Here is a 22287-nt window from a genome sequence, read left to right as displayed (position 1 = left end):
TTTTCCTTTCATGAACATGAAATAGCCTAATGAGGACAGCCGTTCATCGCCTATAGGCTACACCAAACATCAGGTGTGACATAACATTTTATGGATGTCTGAGTATCATTGTCAACTAAGTTACCCCTTCAAAAACCTATTCTCAATAAGAAATGGTTCGTCCCAAAAGCATATGAACCGCACTATGTCATTTCCTCAGGAAGAAAACACTGTGAGGACTGGCAGGCATCTTCTTTCTCCTTTTTTTCTTAATGTTTGTTATAAAGTAAGGTCAACAGTGTTCCTCCAGCACCATTACTAAATGACATTTAACCACATTTAAATGGAATTTGGGCACAAAACAGCAAAACCTATGATACCTGATACATAGTTGACCAGTTCAAATAAATATCTGAAATCGTTATAGCTCGAGCTTGGCAGATAGTAAATATATTACATTTCAGGTATGCTTTGTGACAAACTTTCTTTTTTCCAGTCATCTACAAATGCAAAATGTCCCAGTTATAGAATCAGCCATGAGTTAGCCTACTCAGTAAATGAAATATCAATGACAAGTTGTCAATAACCTCCCTCACGACACGGCAGAAGAAAAGTGACAACCTGTGGGAAGCACTGCAGGGGTTACAAGTATCAATAACAGGATTTACAGAATTGATTCTGTGATGTGATGTGATTCATGATGTATTGTATTTACACCTAGGCTTAGTCATCATTGGGCATTATTTAGGAGATATCCACTTCTGAGACCGAAGGGGTAGTCAGAGACTGGAATATTGGATATCATGAAAAGCCCTCTGTATGGCTATGTATGAGTAGCACACTTTACCTTAAATATTCAACTTCCTCATGTGCAGTGTTCCTCATGTACAGTGTTATTCTGCTACAATATGGCAGCTGTGAATTTGAGCATATGTAGTTGTCTGCATGAGGCTGCATAGAAGAAGAATCTAACAAATACTAGAATTTTCTCAACATGCCTTATTAGTGGTACACATGAACTAGCAAAAAATTGTGTAGGTGGCTCATTTCAGATTTTTGTTGCAGGAATTCAACACAGTAAGGACAAATGACCATTTCTCCATAAATAATAAATTGGGGACTTGTCCTTTTGGGCAGAGCAGCAGTACTACTGACAGATAGCCACCTGATTACTCATTCAGGTCACATGCCAATCCCCACTCCCCACCTGCCAGCCACCAAGGGGTATGCAACAACTGGCCTGGCTATCAAGTCGGCTCTCCCAGTAATTGACAGCAGGCTCTCCAATGTTTGAAACTAGCCACCCGTATTACTAGTGCGAAAATTTCACATTTTGCTTGATGCATTTTTGCTGTCCTCTAGTTTCTTTTGTACTATCCTGGGGCTAAGCGTTCCCTTTCTGCTACTCACATATACAACACCACTGACACAAATAGCCTCAGGGGACAGACGAGCCCCTGTGGGAACTCATAATGCAATAGTCCAACTCTTGACCTTGAGAAGTGTAGAGGTTACAGAGGAAAGCTGACCTAAAGCGCACACTTAACAAGTCATTAAGAAATGTGTCCACTGTTTATTTGTCAGCAAGAATCCCACATCATGAGTTCATTGCAAAACCAAAAAACAAGAACTGCTGACAACATTGTCAAGTCTCAAACCCCAAAACAACACATGGGTAGGTGTGCATCAGAATTTCACCAGCCAACTGAAGTATTGCAATACCAAACCTTTACAATACTTGCAATACCAAAGTTTTTTAAGTATCAGTATTTATTGTCCATACAAGGGCCAGGAAGAAAGTTGCAGCCCAATAACTATATTTGACAAAACAAACTCGTTAAAGAGCTTATTAGCTTGTAACTTTGCACTGTTAGCTAGCTCCTGTGCCTCTGGCTACTCAAACGTTTTAATGTTAATCAACAGGTAGTTTTCATCTTTCTCAGGTGTGGTATTGTGATACTACTTGCTATGTACCTCTCAGGTTCGTGAAATATTGCAGAGTACAAGTGTGGCATCGTGAAAGCAGTAGCCTAAAGCTTAGAGAAGCAGGCTTGTGACCAGAAGGTCACCAGTTCAAATTCTCAGACCGGTTGGGAAGATTTGGGTGGCGTAAGGGAATGAGACACTCTCTCCTCCCTCAAAATGACTGTGGAGATTGCTTGAGCAAGTCAGTTAACCCCTAACTGTTCCAGTGAGGTTACTCGGTGGCCAAAAAAAGAAAGCTGTACTGGGTACGGTTAGTCCTGGTATGAAAACATGTAACAGAATGAATGAATGTGAAGCAGGGCAGCGCAGGAAAAGAGAATGTGTCTTAAGCAAAATAAGTTAAAAATAATTTCTTAATAGCTCTAAATAGTGGATCAGGTAGGGGCCACACAGGCCTCTTTGCCACAACCTGTAGGCCTGTAGAGCTCTGCTTTTGCTGCTGGGGGACTCTGAGAAGCACAAGACATGCACATACACCTTGATGGACAGGCTGCTTTTGTATTCAATGAAATGGAGGGGGAAAAAAAGGATAACAGGATAAAGGACCAACCGGGTGCATTTATCAATGCAGCAGACTGAGACACCCATACATGAGTAACAACAAATCACTGTTGCCAGTGAGGCCAAATTGTTTGATGTCATTTCATTCATGTCTACTAAAATTCTGGTAACTGCATATTGTATGTAATTACTACGAATCTACTACTGAACATAACACACAGGTCATTGCAAGTAGCCCATTTTAAGCAGTAGACCCCCTCATCCTCTTACCGTACCTTTGAGCTGTGGCAGCGGTGAAAGCTCAACCAGAGCGCTCTGAGTTCGGAACTGGGAAGACCCTTGAGATTTTTTCTGTTTCTGGGCCTTCCTCATGGATTTTCTCGTAAAACCGTCCACTTTCTCGGATGCAGAGATGGCCGACATTTTGATGCATGAACTGATAAAGACTTTAGACAAGCAATAATACCGCTAAATCAAATGAAAGGTTTCCTCTTGTGTTCTTCCGTTCGCATCAGCACAAAAAATATGGAGCAAACTGCACGCCTTGAAGCTCGTCTCCTGTCTAACTCTTATGCTATTCTGTTTGATCCAACATGGTCGGCTGGCATTGGGGTTAGACTGTTTCCAAAGCCTGCATCATTTGGGCAGTGTGTCTGTTTTCTGACAAACGGAGCAATTTACAAAACACGCATCAAAAAGCCAAACTACAACTCATGACACTGCCCGCAAAAGAACCTAATATTACTAACACAAGTCAAATAACATTAAGTGACTAAATTTCTGATTGTTTTTGCTGCTTAATCGTGTTTGCAAAAAGTATACCTGTTGCAAAACGTATTAAATGCATGGTCGGAAAAAACTCGCCTGACCACCCACTTCGTTACGAGGTCTTGACAGTACCTATCTACTGTACTACTGGGCTGGTGGCTAACGCACCTAGCTAGCTTGCTAAAATTAGCTGACGTTAATGTAAGCCACTACGACGACACAGTTTGCACCGCTGATTAGAAAAAAAGTTAAGAAAGAACGCGGTTCATATGAAGTTCATTCAGTTCTTCACCAAAAATGGCAAATCCGAGTCTTCAAGCACGGGTTTTGATCCTAGTTTGCGTTCCGTTGAGTATATTTTCTGAAGAACTGTCCGCGAGTGATGAAGTTGAATTTCGGTCGACGGCTGAGTCTCATTTAGCTAGCACTTAAAGTTAGCCGTATCCACATTCGTGTGCATTTATCTTACATTCCACATCAAATGAACAGCAGTAATCACGTCCCCGTCCCCTAAAAGACAAAGGCTTTTAAATACAACAAATTACTAGAAGTCGTGCTGAGTAGGCAGCCATAAAACACTTCCAACATTGCCGTTCCGTCGATGTCGGTCTGGACGGTTTGGTGGACTGCAGAGCCTGACAGGCGAACGTCATTGACTGACATCTCTGGTGGCCAATCAGCAATAGAGGCTTACAAAACTGGAAACTTTTTAAACCAATAGAATTTCGCTAAAAGCGGACCCTAAACATGTGACATGTGAAAACAAATAAGTGACGTTGAACGGTGAACTGAGGCGCAGCTGTAGCTCTTCATGACGGGCGAAAGTTACCCCAGAATATCAAGTCTACATCTTTTAGAGGGTTTTGACCCGAGCTGGACTCGTTACTCAAATAAATAACGTATTACTCATCACAGACATAATAATATTACTTTACGTATTACTCTCTGGGAGCAGTAATTCGTCTCACAGCTCGTTACGTTCCCCAAAATGGGCGGTTGCATTGTCTCAAAAAACAAAACAGGATAACTCATCTGCCTTTCCTGTGCGCGGTTGTGTGACTCACCAGGGAAACCAAATACCGTTGATATCCAATGTTCGTGTCATCCTTTGGCTCGATAACATCAAAGAAGCGGGAACGTTTCTTCCCAAATAAAGTAAACACGCCTAAAATGTCACCTCCTAGTTTAGTGTGCGAGAACGACGAGTAACTCCAAGGAAAACAACTGGCGGGAATCAACTTCAATCTGATACCTACAGGGAGTGACAAAAGAGGAACGACTTTTTATTCGTTCCCAATTATTTCACGGAAGTTGACAAAGTAATTCGTTACACTACTAGTTACTGGGGAAAGTAATCCATTACTACAACAGGCTGAGTAAAACATTACCACCCGACATTGTTTATCACTCCAACACACGGATGAAACCACATGAAACTGCCTTTAACACAGTTTGAAAACGTGTTTCAATTTAATAAAATTTGAACACAGCACATTTGAGTCAAGTAAATACAAATACACCAAGCCACAATCATTGGTTATTTTGTACATATAAACAAGTTGCGCATTTGCTCAAGAAAAATCACATTTTGCAGAATTTTATAACCAAGTAACACTGTCAAAAGTCAAAACCCATGCATGAAAAAAACATGGGAAAATAGACAGATGAAGACAGGAATGAATTGTAGGATTAACAGCTGATCCGAGACCAGCTTAGCTTTTAAGTCTTAGGGAAGTTCATAAAAGGGCTCCAAGATGTGGACCAAAAAATATACATATATACAGTATATATAGTGATTCTTTTGCTGAATTTAGAATTGGCATACATGTGGACACAGATTTTTCTCAGCACTTGAGGAAAAAACAATGTGGGGACTAACATGAAATGCTACTGCAGTTGCTTGCTTTGAGTAAAATGAAAGATTTACTCCAACATGCAACTTGATTTGTAGGCCAGAGATTCTGCACAACAGCAGAAAACTGTTTTGGAGGCCGCTGCAACACCTTTAACCCCAATAAAACAAAACACTGCAGCCTCTTGTAGAAATCGCAGTATCAAACATGGAGAAGGATTGTTCTGTCACTCTCTATGCAGCCCCCCATACAGTCATGTAATCTGGCCATAGATCAGTGTCCTTAGAGGCTTAATGTCTACAAGCTCTTATTAAAAATACCCCAAATAAAAATATATCCATTTAAATACAAGCACAGAACTCCAAGAACTTGAACTCAGTTCAAGTAGGTCACTCCAGACTCGTCCTCTGGAAATACGAGGAGATTTTCTTCATGGTCTGTGGGGAGCGGATTGTCTGAAATACAAGAATAGAAACGATTAAGTTGCCAGTCCTTTAAAAGTTACTGATAAGGAGGGACAAACCCTAATCACTGAACATCAGTTTCTCAAGCGTGTGTATTTCTGTCTCTTATATATTTAGATTTAAGGAATGCAGCTATTCTTACCCAGTGACTTAAAGCAAGTATACAAAAGACTAAAGCTTGAATTTCTAGAATGGCAACATTGCAAGCAACTGAAAGTGAGGGTTGTGAGGGTCAAAGACATGATGCCCAGGCAATTAATGCAACAAATATTCCTGTGCCTCTAAAATTATTCTACCAGAGTTTCCCCTACTGATGAATAGGTGTGGTGGGTCACCCTGCTGCACACTCTAAAATAATTTCATTAATCTGGGTTTCAAGGTTTAGTGTCTCATGATCTAAATGCTGTTTTAGAGGTTTTTACACCCTGATAAGAATACAATTCTGGCGGAAACAGTGGATTATATGTGATAGGGAAAGAAATTAGAATCAGGGAAAAAAAGGTTGAAAAACTTGTTCTTCGAAAAAAATTACAATGAAATCATGTCTGATCTTGGGATTTCTGTGCTTACCGGTGAAGCTGGTGTCCTGCCCTCTTGTTTCTTGGAGGCACTGGGGCTTCTGGGACTGCTAGAGCCTCCTTGGCCTTTCCTCATCCGTTGGCCCATCACTGACAACCAGTCCACCGCTCCAGGCGAGCAGTTCTCCTTGCCAATCTGTCTGGATGAGGCCTGTTTGCTGTCCTCTGTGCGAGAGTCTGTCTGCGCCCGGCTCTCCTTGCACCTCTCCGCTCGGTGATGTGGGTCCTGTGCGGGGCAGCAGACACCCGTCAAGACCCGGCTTCTCTTGGCCGCGGGGTAGAGCTCCGTAACACAGTCGCACTTCTCCGCGCCCTCACAGCCTCCCGCTGCTCCACCGCCCGTCTCCAGCCTGCGTTTGGCCCGGCGCTCTGAGGGAGGGGTGCCGCCCGCCGGGCTCTGCGGACACGGGCTCAGCACCCTGCGGAGCGGGGGGCTGGCCTGCTCAGGAGGAGACCCGAGGGTGGGGGTGAGCCAGCGTTTGATGGAGGACGGGGTTCTCTGGCGAAGGGCGCCGGCCATGGCCTCCTGAGCCGGGACGGGTGAGGTGGTGCTGGAGGGCAGGGGCAGGGCGGCTCCGCTGGGGGCGCAGGAGGCCGGCTGGGGCGAGGCTGGGCCTCCCAGACTCTCCGTCAAGCGGGTCTTGGCAGGGGTGCTTTCAACTCGGCTTGAAGTCCCTTAAAGACAACAAGACAGGTTGGTCAGTCTCAAAGCAGTCTTTACTTCAGGTGTGAAACAAGTATTTTGAATGAGAGAATTCAGTAAGGTTGATTCTGGATACATTTTGCATTTAAGTGCACCGTTCATGTGCAAGGATAGCTACATAGAAATTGAATGACACCAGAAAAGTTAACAGTATTTTTCCTGGCAAAAATAGACTAGAAAGACCCTTGTTTACTTGGTAGATGAAACGTTTCCCCTGCAGGATACCACAAGTTATCATTTTGGCAAATCAGCCATAACTGGCACCCATATCCACCATCTGTTTATAAAGGCTCTAATCGGCCCCAATTAATGACCAGCTTGACTAATTCATCTGTGCACTTTTATTATCAAAGGAATATTTTTTAATTTCCAGTTTGATAGTTTAAGCCAACTACCATTTGAAAGTGAACTCAAGTGAGCGCCGGCCCTCACTGAGGCAGACTTTGGACGCGCCCAACCCACGAGATTGGCCTCTCCCACTGAGGATTTTGCTCCATCCACTCCCCGGTCGAGCCGCCAGATCCGGACCGTGTTGTCATCAGAACAGGTAGCAATCTGCCAAGAGAGGAGCGGAGATTATACAGAGCATAAATCCATCTTCCTGGCCTATTCACACAGTTTGGTTTTGTAGCGGGGAAACACAAAAACATTCTGTATCAAACGTAGGTTTTGCACCAAGGAGACAAAACAGATGGTGCTGCTAGTGTGGCCGTTTGGAAACACTCACAAACTGCAGTAAGTAACAAGTCAGCATGCCGTCTCACCTTAGTGAAATCTGTGGGGCACCATGCAATAGACGTCACTTCCTGGCTGTGGCCTTGAAGCATCACGGGGGGGCGATTAGGTTCGGACAGCTGAAATGAAAAACCAACATATGCTGTATAACAATAAAATCTATTAATTTCACAAGAAAGATTAGATTATGGCACAACAGAAGCCACCAACCTTCCAGATGTACGCGTGATGATCACTGGAGCCGCTGGCCAAGAACTGGTCATCTGGGCTGATGGTGGACTTGACGTAAAACGAGGAGTTGAGGTGGCCGCTGAAGACGGCCACTGTGGAAGAAAACAAACAAATACTAAGATCTCTGACAAATGTGCAGTTCTGAGTGCAAACAAGGCAGAAAAAGAGCCTCTCAATCAAAGGAAAAAGAGAAAAGGGGAATATTTCTATAATAAACTGACTAGACAAGCCTAAATGGGATGTGGAGCAGAAGTACGGACGTACGGATGTATATGAATGACATTAGACAAGTTTGCTCCTTTAAAATAAAAAATATATATATTTCAGTCTTGACAGCCTTCAGAGCAAACTGCACTACCGCTCTTCAAGCAATTACGTGCAGAGAGCAGCATGTGGAAGGAGCCACACGCTCCGCGGCTTGCCAAGCAGGCCACTCTTCAGAGGATCTATCCCCACAGTGTGTGTCTCGGTGTGTGACAGCGTTTCAAAATGGCTGCCTGGCTCGCACGGTATTTGTCTGGCTGAAGATTCAACACCTCTCGAGACTTCTGCCGCACCGAAAAGCTCGGATTTTAAAAAGGCCGATTACGGCGAAGAGCAGAACGAGCGTGTGCAAGCAGGTCCCCCGCATCTCCACCTTTCCTCTGTGGCGTAAACAAAGCCTTGTTGCTTTCCCCTCTGCTGCCCGTTCCCAGGTGAAGGTAAAGCACATCAGTTTGCAGCCCCATCTAGTGATAAGCAGCTGTAATGTAATTAAATTAGCCAATATGTGAAGTGGAAATTGCCCATTTTGCACGTATACACAACACGCATATAAAACGAGGAGATTAAATGTTTTTAAGGACGGACTGTGTTGTTTACCTGGGGAGGTTTTCAGCCCGCTGACATTGAACATGTAGATGTTGTCGTCGGTGCAGTTGCACAGGAGGTTGGATCCTGTGGAGTCCAGGACGAGGCCGGAATAACCTGCAACACACACACAAAACAGTCATTAACTTTCCACATAAGTTTCCACATAAGTCTACATACGCGATTCCTAGTTGAAAGTAGAGAACCAACCTAGTTTGCGTGTGCTAGAACCTGGATACGGGTACGTCTGCAGGGGAACTGGATCATGGTGGTGTGCGGTGTAGTTTCTCCTCAGATCCCACGTCTTGATTATTCTGGCGAAGGGGAAAACGGATGTAAAGTCTGTTGGTTCTTACAGGCATTTCATATCGATCGCGTGGCGGTGACGCGGAGATGTTCCTTACCCATCGACGGCTCCGGAAGAGACGAGGGTGTGCTCATCCCGGAACAAAACCACCGTGACGCTTTGCTGGGAATCCTGGGAGAGGGGGGGAGGAGGGGTATAGAGGTTGAAGATTGGCCTTCATTCTATGTCGATGTATTTAATGGAACCTGGAAGCCGCGGTTGAGGAAACTCACCACAGAGGGAGCCATGCCGCGCGCGCCGGGCCGCCTCTTCTTCGTTTTGGAGGGCGTGGTTCTGTCCGCTTTGTTGTGAGCGCCGCTGATCTGCTTCACCTGTCTGTAGAAACCATCTGAGAGGAGAACACAAACACTATCAGACTCTCAAGCCCATTATTTGTTGCCATTTGACAAACTAAGACGAGTACGATAAAAGGAATGATTATCAGTAAATACAAAGATCAAACTTTGCGACTGAAATCTTCAGTTTGTACCTTTTTTGCTGCACCGGGTGTCCCAGACCATAATATTCCCATCTCTGCCAGCGGTACAGAATACAGCTGTTGAAGAGAAGACAAACAAAGCAGTCATGTAGTGTGACAATTAAAGTGACAATGAAATGAAAAAAATCTTTTTTCACATCGGTAGCTAATTTTCAGTATCAGAGAAGACACCCCTTTAACAATAAATGCCAAAAAAAAAACATTCAAATATTTTATATCACAATCTCATCCCATCATATAAAACCGGCAACCTGTTTCCTTTTCCTAAGACACTATGGTTGTGTCCCGGTAGCTGCAAGTTATTCATTGTGAAGAATCCAAAATGTGTGAAAGCTTAAGATTATGCACAAAGCATTTTAGAACACTTCAGAACAGGAGGCAAAACACCATCGAAATGCCGTTTCCATGTGACTTTTAACACACACACAGTGGGGAACAAAAATCCCCCGTCCATATGTTTGGTCTCTGTGTAGCATACCTTTCTCCTGCTGTGTGAACGCCACAGACTTGAGGCTGCACTGGTGGCCCCTGAAGCTGCCCAGCAGCTCCCCCGACTTCACATCCCACAGCTTGGCCATCTGGTCGCCTGAAGCGGTGACCTGAGGATCATACATAGGCATAATAATAATAGGAATATGCTTTATTTACATGGCATTTATCCAAAAGCAGGGTTTCCAAAGTGCTTTACAGGGAGGAAAAACAAGAATATGAGAAAATGTATGTATGAGGGAATACAAAGAAGCACAAAACATTAAAAGAAGAATAGAATAGAAATCAGATGAAACACAAGAAATGATCAAATGTTGTACTCACCAAGCTGGCCTCCCCCGGTACCCAGGCCAGGTCAAACACAGCATTCTCGTGAGCCAGCCACTCTGCAAATGTCCACACACACCATTAGCCACTGACATTTCTTGATGGAGGACAGATCAACTGTAAAGAACAAGGCGAGTCATAACACACACCTTTAAGAACGGGGTTTCCACGGTTCTCTGTGTTGTAGAGCCTCACCACGCCTTCTTCATTGGCCACTGCAAGGACATTCTGCAGGCCCTTTACTACAGACAGAGGAGAGGGAGTCAGACACATGACAACAACCCCCTGGTCTGATGCTATGACCCGGTGATAAAAGTCAGATGTATAGTTACCAGAGGAGAAAGCTAATCCGAATGGAGGCACTGTGTCACCCAGGTTTCCATAGGAGATGTGCTCGTCGTGCCGGGCACACTGGTACCCCTCCAGCAGAGAGGTCAGAGGGTATCTGGGGCAGGGATCTGAGGGTAAGGGGCAGGAAGGAGGGACACTGGTTAGTTCAACGCATTTTAGATGAATTCATGCAGATCCAACGTTGGATAACCAGCATCAACACTGGGGGATTCATCAAGGATCCCCTATTGATCAAGGACGCACCACATACCCAAGATAGCTCATTTACGCTCGTCTGAAAAAGTTGTGAGAGAGTTCTGAAATATATTCTGCTGTCAAAGCAACAAAAACACACGACCGATGGTGCAAAATGTAAAATATGGTGGCTTTGCAATTCTAAACACAAACCAGAGAGGAAGAAGACGTTGGATCTTAAACTACTGTAGCACAAGTTAGCTAGCAAAATGCTAACGTCGTTGGAGTAAGAACACAGCCATAGCCACAGGCAAGAGACCCCAAATGTTCCCAAACTCATTAACTGTATTTTCTCACCATTCTGCCTCCGTCTGCCGACTCCTCTGTCAACAATGGAGCGGAAAAGCATCTCTACGCTCTGGTAGAAGGCGATCTGAAATAGTTTTCTGATAATACCGGAATATTCCTCAGATCGGTGGTAGTCCTTTTTTAGGTGTCTTTCCCGCGAACAGAACTTCTGAACACAGGGACCGAATCCCCCGCTAAACCTGCGTCGCGCTCTGCCATTGGTTGAAACGGTTGCTTCCTCTCAGCATCATTTCCGCTACCGTTTTCTTTGTGCCGCGGATCTGTAAAGCTCGCCATAATAACTCCCGGTGCCGTTTCCTGTTTGTTATCGACGAACCCTTTCCTTTCAATATAAAAGCCACTCTTGCCTGACCCTGTAAAAACAGAAGTTGCCGACTGAATGCAACATTTTTCTCTAATATGCCTCGTTCAGAGAGATGATCTGTATGTATTTTGTTGAATGGGGATGTGTGGGCAATAGGGACTGACTAGATCTACTAGCTAGCCTGCCAATGCATCTCTTTCAACATGTAACAGGTTTTCTGAATCCATTGTTATCCATCATACCATCATTTGATTCATTTGACATCACTATTTACATTCCCAATGTTTCTCAGCTACTCAAAGTAACAATGGAACTACTGTTCTTTTAATATGCCTAAATAAATACACCAACCCTTACATTGCAAAAATATCTGTTGATAACTGCACATTTCTGAGTGCACTTCCCCTCTAATTCAGTTTTACCCCAATTTTGAATCCCCAATTAGGTATTGCACAGTATGCACACAGTTACACTGGAGGCCTGATCTTTGTAAAAGTGGAAGCAACCATCATCATCCATCATACAATCACAGGTTGTGATAACAAAATTAGTATTAAAACTTTAAATCCAGTCCAAGAGCAAACCACTAAATATACATTGCTTCAACAATTGTCTTGGTAAGAATGTATTTGCTCTTAACTGTGGCATTTTCTTTTGCAAATACTCAAAGAAATAAAACCTTAAAATGGAGGTTAATTTTGATAGCTTTTATTTTGAAAAATAACCGGAAGTGTTGTTGCCGTGACGCCTAGCTTGAGTACAGCTCGCCGTCTAAAGTGAAATGCTAGTGGTTTACAGGCGCTGATTTACAAAGTTATTTCTACTGTAAAACTAGCGAGTGATGTCACTTTCAACGGCCCGGTCATTCCTGTCAGAGGCCGGTTACGGCGAACAAGAACTTGACGCCAATTCGGCTCTTATGGAGCTGGACAAAGGTTTGTTAGCTAGCCAACATGGCTAACTCGTTAGCATACTGAGAGAGTATGGTTCTATGTGTTGTGTCGTCTTCATGTCTGTATCATGTGCATATATGTTGTTGTTGCTGCTCACTGATATCATGAGGGAATATCCCCGCTTTGTTTTGACCTTAAGTCCCTCTACTTGCAGGGTTGAGGTCGGGGAAGCTCGGAGAGCAGTGTGAGGCAGTGGTGCTCTTCCCCAAACTCTTCCAGAAGTATCCTTTCCCCATCCTCATCAACTCTGCGTTCCTGAAACTTGCAGACATCTTCAGACTCGGGTATGGATGTTGTGCGAGTAGTCGCCTTTGTTAAACAGATTTCATTGTGACACTGAACAATTTGTTTACAGAAGTTTTACTCTGTTTCAGGAACAACTTTCTGCGCCTGTGTGTGCTGAAGGTAACGCAGCAGAGCGAGAAACACCTGGAGAAGATCCTCAACGTGGACGAATTTGTCAAAAGGGTGTTTTCTGTCATCCATAGCAATGACCCTGTGGCCAGAGCCATCACTCTTAGGTAATAATGTTACGGAGCCCCTCTGGGGTCACATGGTAGAAAAAAAAAAACTGTGTGTAAACTGTGCGAACGGATTTGTAAACCGTGCCCTCAGATTCACAATACAAATCCGTTCGCACGGATTGTGAATCCGAGGGTACGGTTTAGAAATCCGTATGCACAGTTTACAAATCAGTTCGCACGGATTTACACATCAAGTTTTTTTTTTCTACCATGTGACCCCAGAGGGGCTCCGTATAATGTTTATTTAAATCAAAGAAGTCTGTTATACTCACTCACTAATTGGCTCATGCAATTGCATGGGAGTTTTTTTCCTACTAAAATCTTTCCCTTGGTGTTCTCCATTCAGGATGCTTGGTAGTTTGGCCTCCATCATCCCAGAGAGGAAGAATGCCCACCACAGCATTCGCCAGAGTCTGGACTCTCACGACAACGTAGAAGTGGAGGCTGCCATATTTGCTGCTGCAAGCTTCTCTGCACAATCAAAGTAAGCAGAGTTCACAGGTTAAGATGAGCTTTAATGCGTGTGATATCCTGGATGATGCTTTACATTACGGTGTAATTACTTTGGTCCACATGAGTTTAAGAGATTTTTTGTGCCGTCTTTTCATTTTCAGAGACTTCGCAGCTGGAATTTGCAACAAAATCAGTGAGATGATTCAAGGTAAAAACTTTCAGCACTGTGCGCTGACCAATCCCAGGTCACATTGAGAGAAGGATTGTGAATACTCCTTGTTTTATCTTCAAAACACTCACACCTCTCATCTCTGTCCTGGTAAATGTTGCCGTCCAGCAGACAGGTGTCGATTTATTCAGTTAATCTCTTACAGTGAGATTCCATTCATCTTCCGTCTCTACCTCCCCCTCCCAGGTTTGGACACTCCGGTGGACCTGAAGCTGAAGTTGATCCCCATGCTGCAGCACATGCACCACGATGCCAACCTGGCCTCCAGCAGCAGAGAGCTTCTGCAGCAGCTGGTCAACTCTTACCCCTCCACCCCCATGGTCATCGTCACCCTGCACACCTTCACCCAGCTGGCCGCCTCCTCCCTCATCGACATCCCTAAGCAGGTAAAAGTTAAAGACATAGTGATTAGGGATGGGACGAAATATCGAAATTCAATATATCGCAGTACAAAAATGTGACAATATGTATCGAAAAATGAATTCCATTTTATTCTGCTGTAGTAATCACAAATGAGACGACTTGACCATCACAATTTCACAAGCTCTCCATCCAAATAATATTTTCACTATGTAATGAGATTTTTTAAATTGTTTACATTCTAGCATGCCAAAGCCATTGGTAGAAAGATTTGTAACTCAGAAATTAACATAATTCGGCACAGTCAGACTTAATTGTCATTGAACTTTTATTTATTACATTGTATCATATCGTACCGTATCGTGAGATAAGAATATCATCCCATCCCTAATAGCGATGTTGCTTAGAAATCAAGTCTGTACTCGGCACCCTGGCACCCTATCAAGAAAATCAAAATGATTGTCTTTTTATTTGACCGCCTCCACCCAACAGTTACAGCTTCTCCTTCAATACCTGAAAGACGACCCAAGGAAAGCTGTCAAGAGACTGGCAATTCAGGACTTGAAGCTCTTGGCTAAAAAGGCTCCTCACCTCTGGATCAGAGAAAACACTCAGGTCGAGTTTCAGACGCTGATAATTGCATTGCTGGATTTACTTATTGCTGAATTTGAAATGTGTGAGTAATCTAATGGTGTTGATGCCTTGTGGCTGCAGACCCTGTGTGAGTGCGCCCTGACTAGCCCATACAACAGTCTGAAGCTGGGGATGTTGGCTGTCCTCTCCACTCTCTCGGGAACAATCGCCATCAAGCAGTACTTCAACCCTGTGACAGGTACAGTTGACTTTTAAATAAGTCTCCAACATAGACATTCTTGTCACACAGTAGACTGCTTTAAGTATGTGATAATTTTATTCAGACTAGGCTTTAGGTGCATGTTTGAAGTTCTGTTATTTGGCTGATTTGTATTGTGAAAATTGAGTATCTCAGGACTGATTTACAGCATGCTGGAACACAATCCTCTCTCTCTGCAGGTAGCTCTTCGGTCCCCCCTCGGCTCACTGACCTGGTTAAACTGGCGCAGGAATGCTGTTACCACAGCAACCTGGCAGTGGCCGCGCACGGGGTTATCGTGCTCGCCAACATTGCCATTTCCTGTCCAGAGAAAGGTTAGTTACAATGGGCACGACGCGCACGGGGTCAGGGAGTCCTCTCATACATGCCTCGCTGCCTGTCAGTGTTTTCATCTCTCTGTTTGTTTTAACTCATCCCACTGATATTTGCTATTGTCTGCCGGGGCTCAGTGCCATTGTGTGTATTTTCCTTCCCCAGATATAGTGCAGTTGGAGCAGGACACAGTTTTGGGAGTGGAGTCTCTGCTGATGCTTTGCAGTCAGGACAGCAGTTCCAGTGCACAGGCCACACTCAAAGTAAGACGACATACGACCACGAGGTTGTTCACATTCGGGTTTGATGATTGGACGAATACATCAAAGTATCGGGGAATTCCCTGGCCAATGTTTTTTCTGATTTTATCATTCATTTGGCGATATATGTGATGGTTACACTATCACCCAACCTACTTCTACATCATGACTTAGCAATATCCAGCTCCCTATCTACCTTTTTATATTTCTAGACGGCCCTCACCTCATTGGTTCAGCTGCTGAAGAGTCGACCTCACCTCAGCCAATCAGCCGTGGAATTCCTGCTCGGTCAGCTCCACTCCGCCTGTGACGCCTCTCGCGTTCTCATGTGCCACGCTCTGGCAGCCATCGCCACCCACCTGCCAGTGCTGGGAGACGGCATGCTGGGAGATCTGGTGGACCTCTACAGAGTGGCCAGTCACTCCTCCACTGACAAGCAGCAAGAGCTCCTGGTGAGAGACTCGGAGCACGAATCAGTCTGCAGGGCTTTAGAAAGTAAAAATGAAATCATCTAAATTGAGGGCCTTAATGGGTCTTAAAACGCTTAAATGGAGCTTTTATGTCTTAAATAAAACAGCTTTGGGAGTCTCATTTAACGGCATTTAACTGACAATTTAAGTAGTAATTGTGTAGTTTCTATTGAGAAATCAAAGTGGATGCACAAACCTGTTTTGAATTAGAAATACAGCTTGCCTCTTCTCACGTTTACATTTCTGCTTTTTGTTTTTGGCCTAAGCATCCTTCTGACAAACAACCTGAAATAATATTAGATGAATAGCTGACATGCAGTCTGAAGAATCGCTTACTTCTATTATGCCCCTTGTGTCCCGCTGATTTTCTTTTTTTTTTTTTTTAACACCTCAATGTCACACCCACTGTGACTGCTGCAGGTTTCCTTGGCAACAGTGATTTTCGTGGCCAGCCAGTCTTCTCTGTCAGCCGAAGTGAAGATGGTCATCAAACAGCAGCTGGAGAACGTGGCTAACGGCTGGACGGTGTACCGCATCGCTCGGCAGGCCTCGCGCATGGTGATCTCATCTGCTTGACTATAACTCTGACGCTCATACAGACTAGCTCACTAACCGTATTGGGTTATTTTAAAGGGACATGCACAGATATCATTGATCTGTTTACAGTATCTGATGCTCTGTATGTGTGTATAATTTTCAACACATCTGCCTCTAAGTATTAAATGCCATCTTTTGGTATTGGCAGCACATGTCAATGATACTTGTTAGATACTAGGAATGGGACGATATGCGTATCTCACGATACGAGTCGATACGCGATATGGGGTTCATGATTTAATACAACCATGATACAATGATAACAAAGTATGACTGTGCAGAATTATGTCTTTCTAGCAATGGCATTGGCTTGCTAGAATGTAAACAGTAATTTAAAAATATCATTACAAAGTGAAAATATAATTTGGATGGAGAGCTTGTGAAATTGTGATGGGCAAGCCATCTCATTTGTGATTACTACAGCAGAATAAAATGGAGCTAATATCGTTTCATTTTTCTGGCCTGCAATACGTACTGTCAAATTTTTGTATTGCGATACATTGAATTTGATATTTCAACCCATCCCTATTAGATACTGTATGCTTATGAAACTTTACTGCATTGAAGCTCTGACGGCCTTCAGTGCCCTCTGTGTTCTGTGTTTTTATGACTGGCCTTGTTTTTGATCCCCAAGGATGAGACCAAACAGACTGAGCTGGCAACGCAATGCTCCAAAATGGCTTAGTGTGCCTCCCCTAGGTCTCTTCTAAGACACGAGAAAGGTCCAAGAGGGCAGAAACATCCATTTGTTTGAATGAAAAGGTGTTTTGGAGCATAGCGTGTTGGATTTCAGCGAGCCCAGCACCTGAGACAGGACAGTTTAACTCCTGTCACTGATCCGCAGGGATGCCACGAGTTCTCCAGCGAGCTGTACCAGAGCCTGCGGACCCGCGTGGCGTCGGAGCACTTCTACTTCTGGCTGAACAGCCTGAAGGAGTTCTCCCAGGCGGAGCAGTGCCTGAGTCACGTGGAGGACGGGAACTACAGCGCCGCCATGAGCGCCATCGCCGAGGCCTTGCGCTCCTACCAGAAGGGCATCGCCTCCCTCACAGTCAGTAACTGCCAGGCATCTGCTTGTCAAAACGCATTAATACAACTCCGCCTCTGTCATCAGTGACAGATGCAACTGCTGATGCTCAGTCCACAGCAGAGAGTCTTTGTATCGGGGCTGAATACGCAGATCATTAATTAATTAAATTAGCACACCTGATACCTGTCTGTACATTGTTAGGCCATCTCATCATGATGTTTTTGTATGGTTATCATATGAATCTCTCCCCTCAGGCTGCCAGCACTCCTCTGAGCCCGCTTACCTTCCAGTGTGAGTTTGTGAAGCTGCGTATCGACACGCTGCAGGCCCTGTCGCAGCTCATTTGTACCTGTAACAGCCTGAAAACCAGCCCCCCTCCCGCCATCGCCACCACCGTCGCCCTCACCTCGGGTAATGAGCTGCAGCGCTGCGGACGCATCTCCATGCAGGTACGACCGAATATGCTCAAGTATGATATATAGGTCACTGCTGTTAAGTAACTATTTCCCCATCTGTTTTGTTTTTTTTTGTTTTTCTCAGATGAAAGTATCCATGGATGAGTTCAGAAGCCTTGCTGCTCGTTACTCTGACTTACACCAGTCGTCGTTCGATGCGGACTATGCCACCCTCCGTAACGTGGAGCTGTATCCTTTTCAAACAGTTAAATGAACACTCCTCAATCACATCACTTGTGTGGTATTTTTGAAAGCCCTGGTTTCTGTGCTGTAATGCATTTCTCTTTAACTGCGTATCCAGCCAACAACAGAGCTGCTTGCTCGTCTCCCATGTCATAGAAGCTCTGATTCTGGACCCACAGGCAGCCAGGTGAGTAGACCAGTCTGATGTATCTGAAATTGTTCGTTAGGTGATTTGGGGAAAAACTGATAATGAAATTCATGTTGTGTTCTATTATCCATCATTTAGCGAGCTGAGGAGAGTGCTTTATTGTAAAATGACTGAATTTGTTGGGGTTTGATGGTTTTGAACGGCTTGAGATATGTTTGAGAAAAGGTGGATTCTATGTATGGTACACTATATTGGTAAAGCCTGGGGGAAAACATCAGCTGAGTTTCTATGCATGATACTGTAGTTTAAGGAGTGTGTTTATGCTGTAACCAACTACGGCGTAATTTACAGATGTAGAATTTCTTTTAAGCCCTTGGGCTGCACACTTAGAGTGCATGACATGAATTGAATGAAAATAAATGTATCTTTTTTTTTTATTTGATATAAACGTTTTTCGCTACACAAAATACTTGTGGGATCGCTATCATAAGTACTTTGCCCTAATACAAATTCCCTGGAAGCATTCTCCGGGCAAGCATTTGATTGTAACAGATTGTCTCTCTCTGTTTCCGTAATCTAGTTTTCAGGAGTATGGCACCCTGGGGTCGGTCCAGACAGAGAGTGAATACGAGAGACGGATGATGTCGGTCTTCAACCGTGTGCTGGAGGAAGTGGAGGGCCTTAGCAAGAAACACCCTCCTGTTTCCTATCTGGTAAGGTCTACACGGTGCACCCAGTGACCACCAAGTTTGCGTATGCTTATTTCCTTATGCTTGTAGCTGTGCCGCAGGGTGTCTCGCCTTACAAAGTGCAGTGGTTGTGACAAATTCTCTGCTTGTGTCATTGATCTAGGAACATAAGAATTTTAGATGTTAAGCTTATTCTACTGTTTATTTATTCTTAGTCACTCTGGAAATGAGCAGCAGCGAAATGCTTAAAATGTCAAGATTGTAAATGTATTTTTGCTTGTATTGTTATTCAGCATACAGGTTGCCTCTGTGACGCTGTCATAGCTTTGCTCAAAGTCCCGCTGTCCTTCCAGAGGTATTTCTTCCAAAAGCTCCAGTCAACCAGCATTAAGGTAACTCACTAACTTAGATTCACTTTAATCAGAAAAGGAACCAAAACACACACATCCCAATCCAGGTGCCAAACAGAATCCACAACATGAAGAATGAAAGAGTCTGCACACTGTTTCTGCTCCCAAGGTGTGTAAATGCATGTATGTACACCTATGCACAGGTGACGTTTGGAGTGTGTAGGTATTAATACATTTACACAGCTCGGGAGCAGATAACAATGTGTGGACTCTTTCAATCATGTATAGAATCACTTCAATCACCAAACACATCACATGCACAGGGATTTGTCTCGGTGACGTTGATGCAGGAACATGTTGACGTACTGGCACACATGGGTGATTGACAACAGGACCTCACATACAGTGCAGAGGGGCTGTAGTCAACACATACAGTAGTATTATATAGCTATATATGTGTGTCCACTGTGGCATACAGTACAGTTGCAACTACAGAGAAACTGATCACATTTCTTGATCAGTTTGAATCGGCCATTTAGAGGACATTCTCTTTCTCGCTCATTCATTCTCTAAAATTGATCCAGACATGCATTGTTTTTATTTTTCCAGCTCGCCATCTCTCCGTCCCCGCGGACACCGACTGAACCGATCCCAGTGCAGAGCAGCCAGCAGCTGACTCTGAAGGTGGAGGGGGTGGTGCAGCACGGCTCCACCCCGGGACTCTTCCGGAAGATCCAGTCCGTGTGCCTCAACGTCACTTCCACTCTCCAGAGCAAGACGGGGCCTGACTACAAGGTGTCCAGCCTTTTCTTTTGTCTTTGGTTATTATTCAGATGGTGGTTTGAATATGTACAAGTCATATAAAACATAGGGTAAAAAAAATCCCTTCTACCTCTCTCTGAAGCTCTTATACATTTTTCTTAGCACTCGTCTTACGTGATTATAGAGTCACAGGACATGAGGATGGCTCTGACCCTTGTACTCCTGACTGCTGGTGGCTTGTATTTGGTGATCTAATAACTGAAGCATATTTTACTGTCACACTCATTAAAAGTGGCTCTGGATAAGAATGTCAGCTAAATGCCTAAAATGTCATGTAAATGCTGTATCTATTCAGTGAGTATTGTGATTTGTTCTTGCCTCCTACACAATACGTCATTGGGTTTGTAGCTATTGTTTGATTCATAATAATAACCTTCCCATATTTTCCACCTTTCAGATTCCACTGGACACCAAGACCAACGAGATTGAGCAGCGGGTAGAGCCCCACAATGACTACTTCAGCACCCAGTTCCTGCTCAATTTTTCCATCCTGGGCACCCACACCGTCACCGTGGAGGCGTCCGTGGTGGACGAGAGTGGCATCGAGTGGAAGACCGGGCCCAAGACAACGGTGTCGGTCAAGTCCCTGGAGGATCCTTACTCCCAGCAGCTCCGCCACCAGCTGCAGCAGCAGCAGCAGCAGGCCGGGGCCCAGCCCGCTCCACAGAGGAGCGCATACGCCCGCTTCTAGTCCAAGTCCCCTTGATGCTCTACCTTCTGAACTCATCCATGGCTCGCCTAGCTCATGTATTTGACCTGTTATGTCTTGTAGAATCCCAAGATAATGTGTACATATATTTTTTTTCATCGATTAAAAGATCCAATTTAATTTTAATGCCGCACACCATGCGTAATCCTTGTAAACTATCTTTAACCAGCCATAAAGGACACTCAGGATGATGTAATCATTTGAGTGCACATCAAGGTCTACACGTTATTGTCCATTATATAACTTGATGGTGTAGATTTTAAGCACACAAGTCTGCCGCTTGATATAATGCAACACTGGTCTTTATTCCCTGTCCATTTTGTTGTCTCGCTCCAACCACCATAGTATTGGATGTCCTTGGATTTACAGCCTTAGTCAGTGTCATCGTCTTCAGAAAGTGCAATAGACAAAAGGACCATCAGGGGGCAGACCATAACTATTCATTAAACAGCCTCTAAGCATCATTTTGGTCCAAAGAGCACCAAAATTGGTCTGATGCTAATTCTAGACTTTTTACAAGGCTGGATTGTATGGGAGACATGGTCAGTAGTTAGACTAGTGGATTAGATGGTTTAAGTGTTAATTACTCTAGGCCATCGACAGTATTAAGTTATATATCACCTTATAAAGCCACACACGTAAATGTTCTCGTTATTATTACCAATGGCTTTGAATACCTTGTTACAGTAACTATCTCAAATTTGTAACATACTTTGATAATGATGCAAGCTTTGTTCAAATAGCCCACACTTTCAGAATAAAAGTAAACGCAACAGAATGCCAACAGTGATATCACGCAAACGGATGAAATTGCAGATCTAGGAACATTTTGGTCACACTGTAGCTAGGAGTGAGTAAAGATGACTTAAGATGAAGTCATAGCATGTGGTCACAAAATCAGAATTGCAGTTCCTTGGATAAGGATAATGAAGCGGTTTGCGTTTGACTGAAATCAGGGAGCCTGCGCACTTAGTGGCTAGAAGCTGGCGTCTAGTGAAGACAGGTGTAAAACCAGCCGAAATAAAAACAGGACTTCCGCTCCTAGCTTTCAAAATATAATCCGTATTCAACATTCGTGCGGACGTTTTGAGTAATAGTGCAGCTTTTATTTTGAAGGCAAAATCGAGTCACTTCCGGACTCCTCTGGTTACCTCTGGGTAGCTTGTCGCAGCTCCGGTGAAGATCTTCTCTTCGTTGTGATGGCTGCGTGAATCGGGCTATGGAGAAAGATAACGGGTCATACCAGTCTAGAAACGAAAAATCGTTGCTCTCCGCACCTGATACGCACGGAGTGCATCTTTCGTTAATGTTTTTTGTATAACGTCAGTTTAACCGGCAGTCTTGATTCCAGGCCCGCATCGTCTTTCGTTCATATTTGCTAATG

General features: G+C 44.1%; 3 protein-coding genes across 8 annotated transcripts in view; 1 reads left to right on the top strand and 2 right to left on the bottom strand.

The window, feature by feature from the left end:
- Positions 1-4455, bottom strand: part of ppp2r5a (protein phosphatase 2, regulatory subunit B', alpha isoform) — a 42504-nt gene extending 38049 nt beyond the window's left edge. For 2 of the 3 annotated variants that reach the window (XM_071528757.1, XM_071528758.1), the window contains exon 1: positions 2742-3844. In XM_071528757.1, coding sequence (XP_071384858.1) covers positions 2742-2889 — 148 coding nt within the window. In that variant the 5' untranslated portion in view covers positions 2890-3844. Of the gene's footprint in view, positions 1-2741; positions 3845-4298 lie in introns of those variants that run through there. The other variant, XM_071528759.1, reaches the window with a different exon arrangement.
- A 274-nt stretch (positions 4456-4729) lies between these two features.
- On the bottom strand, positions 4730-11306 carry dtl (denticleless E3 ubiquitin protein ligase homolog (Drosophila)). The gene is made up of 15 exons (XM_071528778.1): positions 11191-11306; positions 10641-10778; positions 10458-10550; positions 10306-10367; positions 9971-10091; positions 9484-9549; positions 9227-9342; positions 9052-9125; positions 8858-8961; positions 8660-8764; positions 7778-7890; positions 7597-7686; positions 7243-7387; positions 6122-6804; positions 4730-5542 (listed from the first exon to the last, which is right to left on the bottom strand). Exons 1-15 carry the CDS (start codon positions 11240-11242, stop codon positions 5477-5479), a joined length of 2028 nt encoding a protein of 675 aa, XP_071384879.1. The 5' UTR covers positions 11243-11306; the 3' UTR covers positions 4730-5476.
- A 979-nt stretch (positions 11307-12285) lies between these two features.
- ints7 (integrator complex subunit 7) lies at positions 12286-21013 on the top strand. Of its 4 annotated transcripts, none has more exons than XM_071528772.1 (20): positions 12286-12441; positions 12614-12743; positions 12834-12980; positions 13330-13467; positions 13598-13644; positions 13852-14051; positions 14518-14640; positions 14740-14857; positions 15058-15192; positions 15356-15453; positions 15663-15902; positions 16341-16478; positions 17362-17568; positions 17802-17996; positions 18088-18191; positions 18304-18372; positions 18914-19004; positions 19316-19414; positions 19982-20167; positions 20592-21013. In XM_071528772.1, the coding sequence occupies exons 1-20, from the start codon at positions 12348-12350 to the stop codon at positions 20883-20885; spliced, it is 2853 nt and encodes a 950-aa protein (XP_071384873.1). In that variant the 5' UTR covers positions 12286-12347; the 3' UTR covers positions 20886-21013. The 4 variants fall into 4 exon arrangements, with proteins under 4 accessions (XP_071384873.1, XP_071384874.1, XP_071384872.1 ...); XM_071528773.1 differs by having other exon boundaries at positions 18914-19046; positions 19376-19414; XM_071528771.1 differs by having other exon boundaries at positions 18914-19046.
- The last annotated feature ends 1274 nt before the right edge of the window (positions 21014-22287 follow it).

The sequence above is a fragment of the Centroberyx affinis genome, unplaced genomic scaffold (genome assembly GCF_046629955.1).
Source record: "Centroberyx affinis isolate AG114_WGS23_722 - 3 ecotype Tasmania unplaced genomic scaffold, CSIRO-AGI_Caff_v1 ptg001724l_1, whole genome shotgun sequence".
Classification (NCBI taxonomy): Eukaryota; Metazoa; Chordata; class Actinopteri; order Beryciformes; family Berycidae; genus Centroberyx; species Centroberyx affinis.
The sequence above is the reverse complement of the archived record's forward strand: the minus strand, read 5'-3'. Positions and strand labels throughout refer to the sequence as shown.

What these genes read in the sequence shown, in the direction of transcription:
- dtl (XM_071528778.1), bottom strand. Translation starts at nt 11,242, where the DNA reads ATGCTTTTCCGCTCCATTGTTGACAGAGGAGTCGGCAGACGGAGGCAG. An exon ending in GCGGCATGGCTCCCTCTGTG is followed by an intron (nt 9,126 to 9,226) that starts GTGAGTTTCCTC and finishes CCCCTCTCCCAG; the next exon opens with GATTCCCAGCAAAGCGTCAC. An exon ending in GAGGGCCGGCGCTCACTTGA is followed by an intron (nt 6,805 to 7,242) that starts GTTCACTTTCAA and finishes GTTGTCTTTAAG; the next exon opens with GGACTTCAAGCCGAGTTGAA.
- ints7 (XM_071528771.1), top strand. Translation starts at nt 12,348, where the DNA reads ATGTCACTTTCAACGGCCCGGTCATTCCTGTCAGAGGCCGGTTACGGC. An exon ending in GCCAGAGCCATCACTCTTAG is followed by an intron (nt 12,981 to 13,329) that starts GTAATAATGTTA and finishes TTCTCCATTCAG; the next exon opens with GATGCTTGGTAGTTTGGCCT. An exon ending in AGACGGGGCCTGACTACAAG is followed by an intron (nt 20,168 to 20,591) that starts GTGTCCAGCCTT and finishes TCCACCTTTCAG; the next exon opens with ATTCCACTGGACACCAAGAC.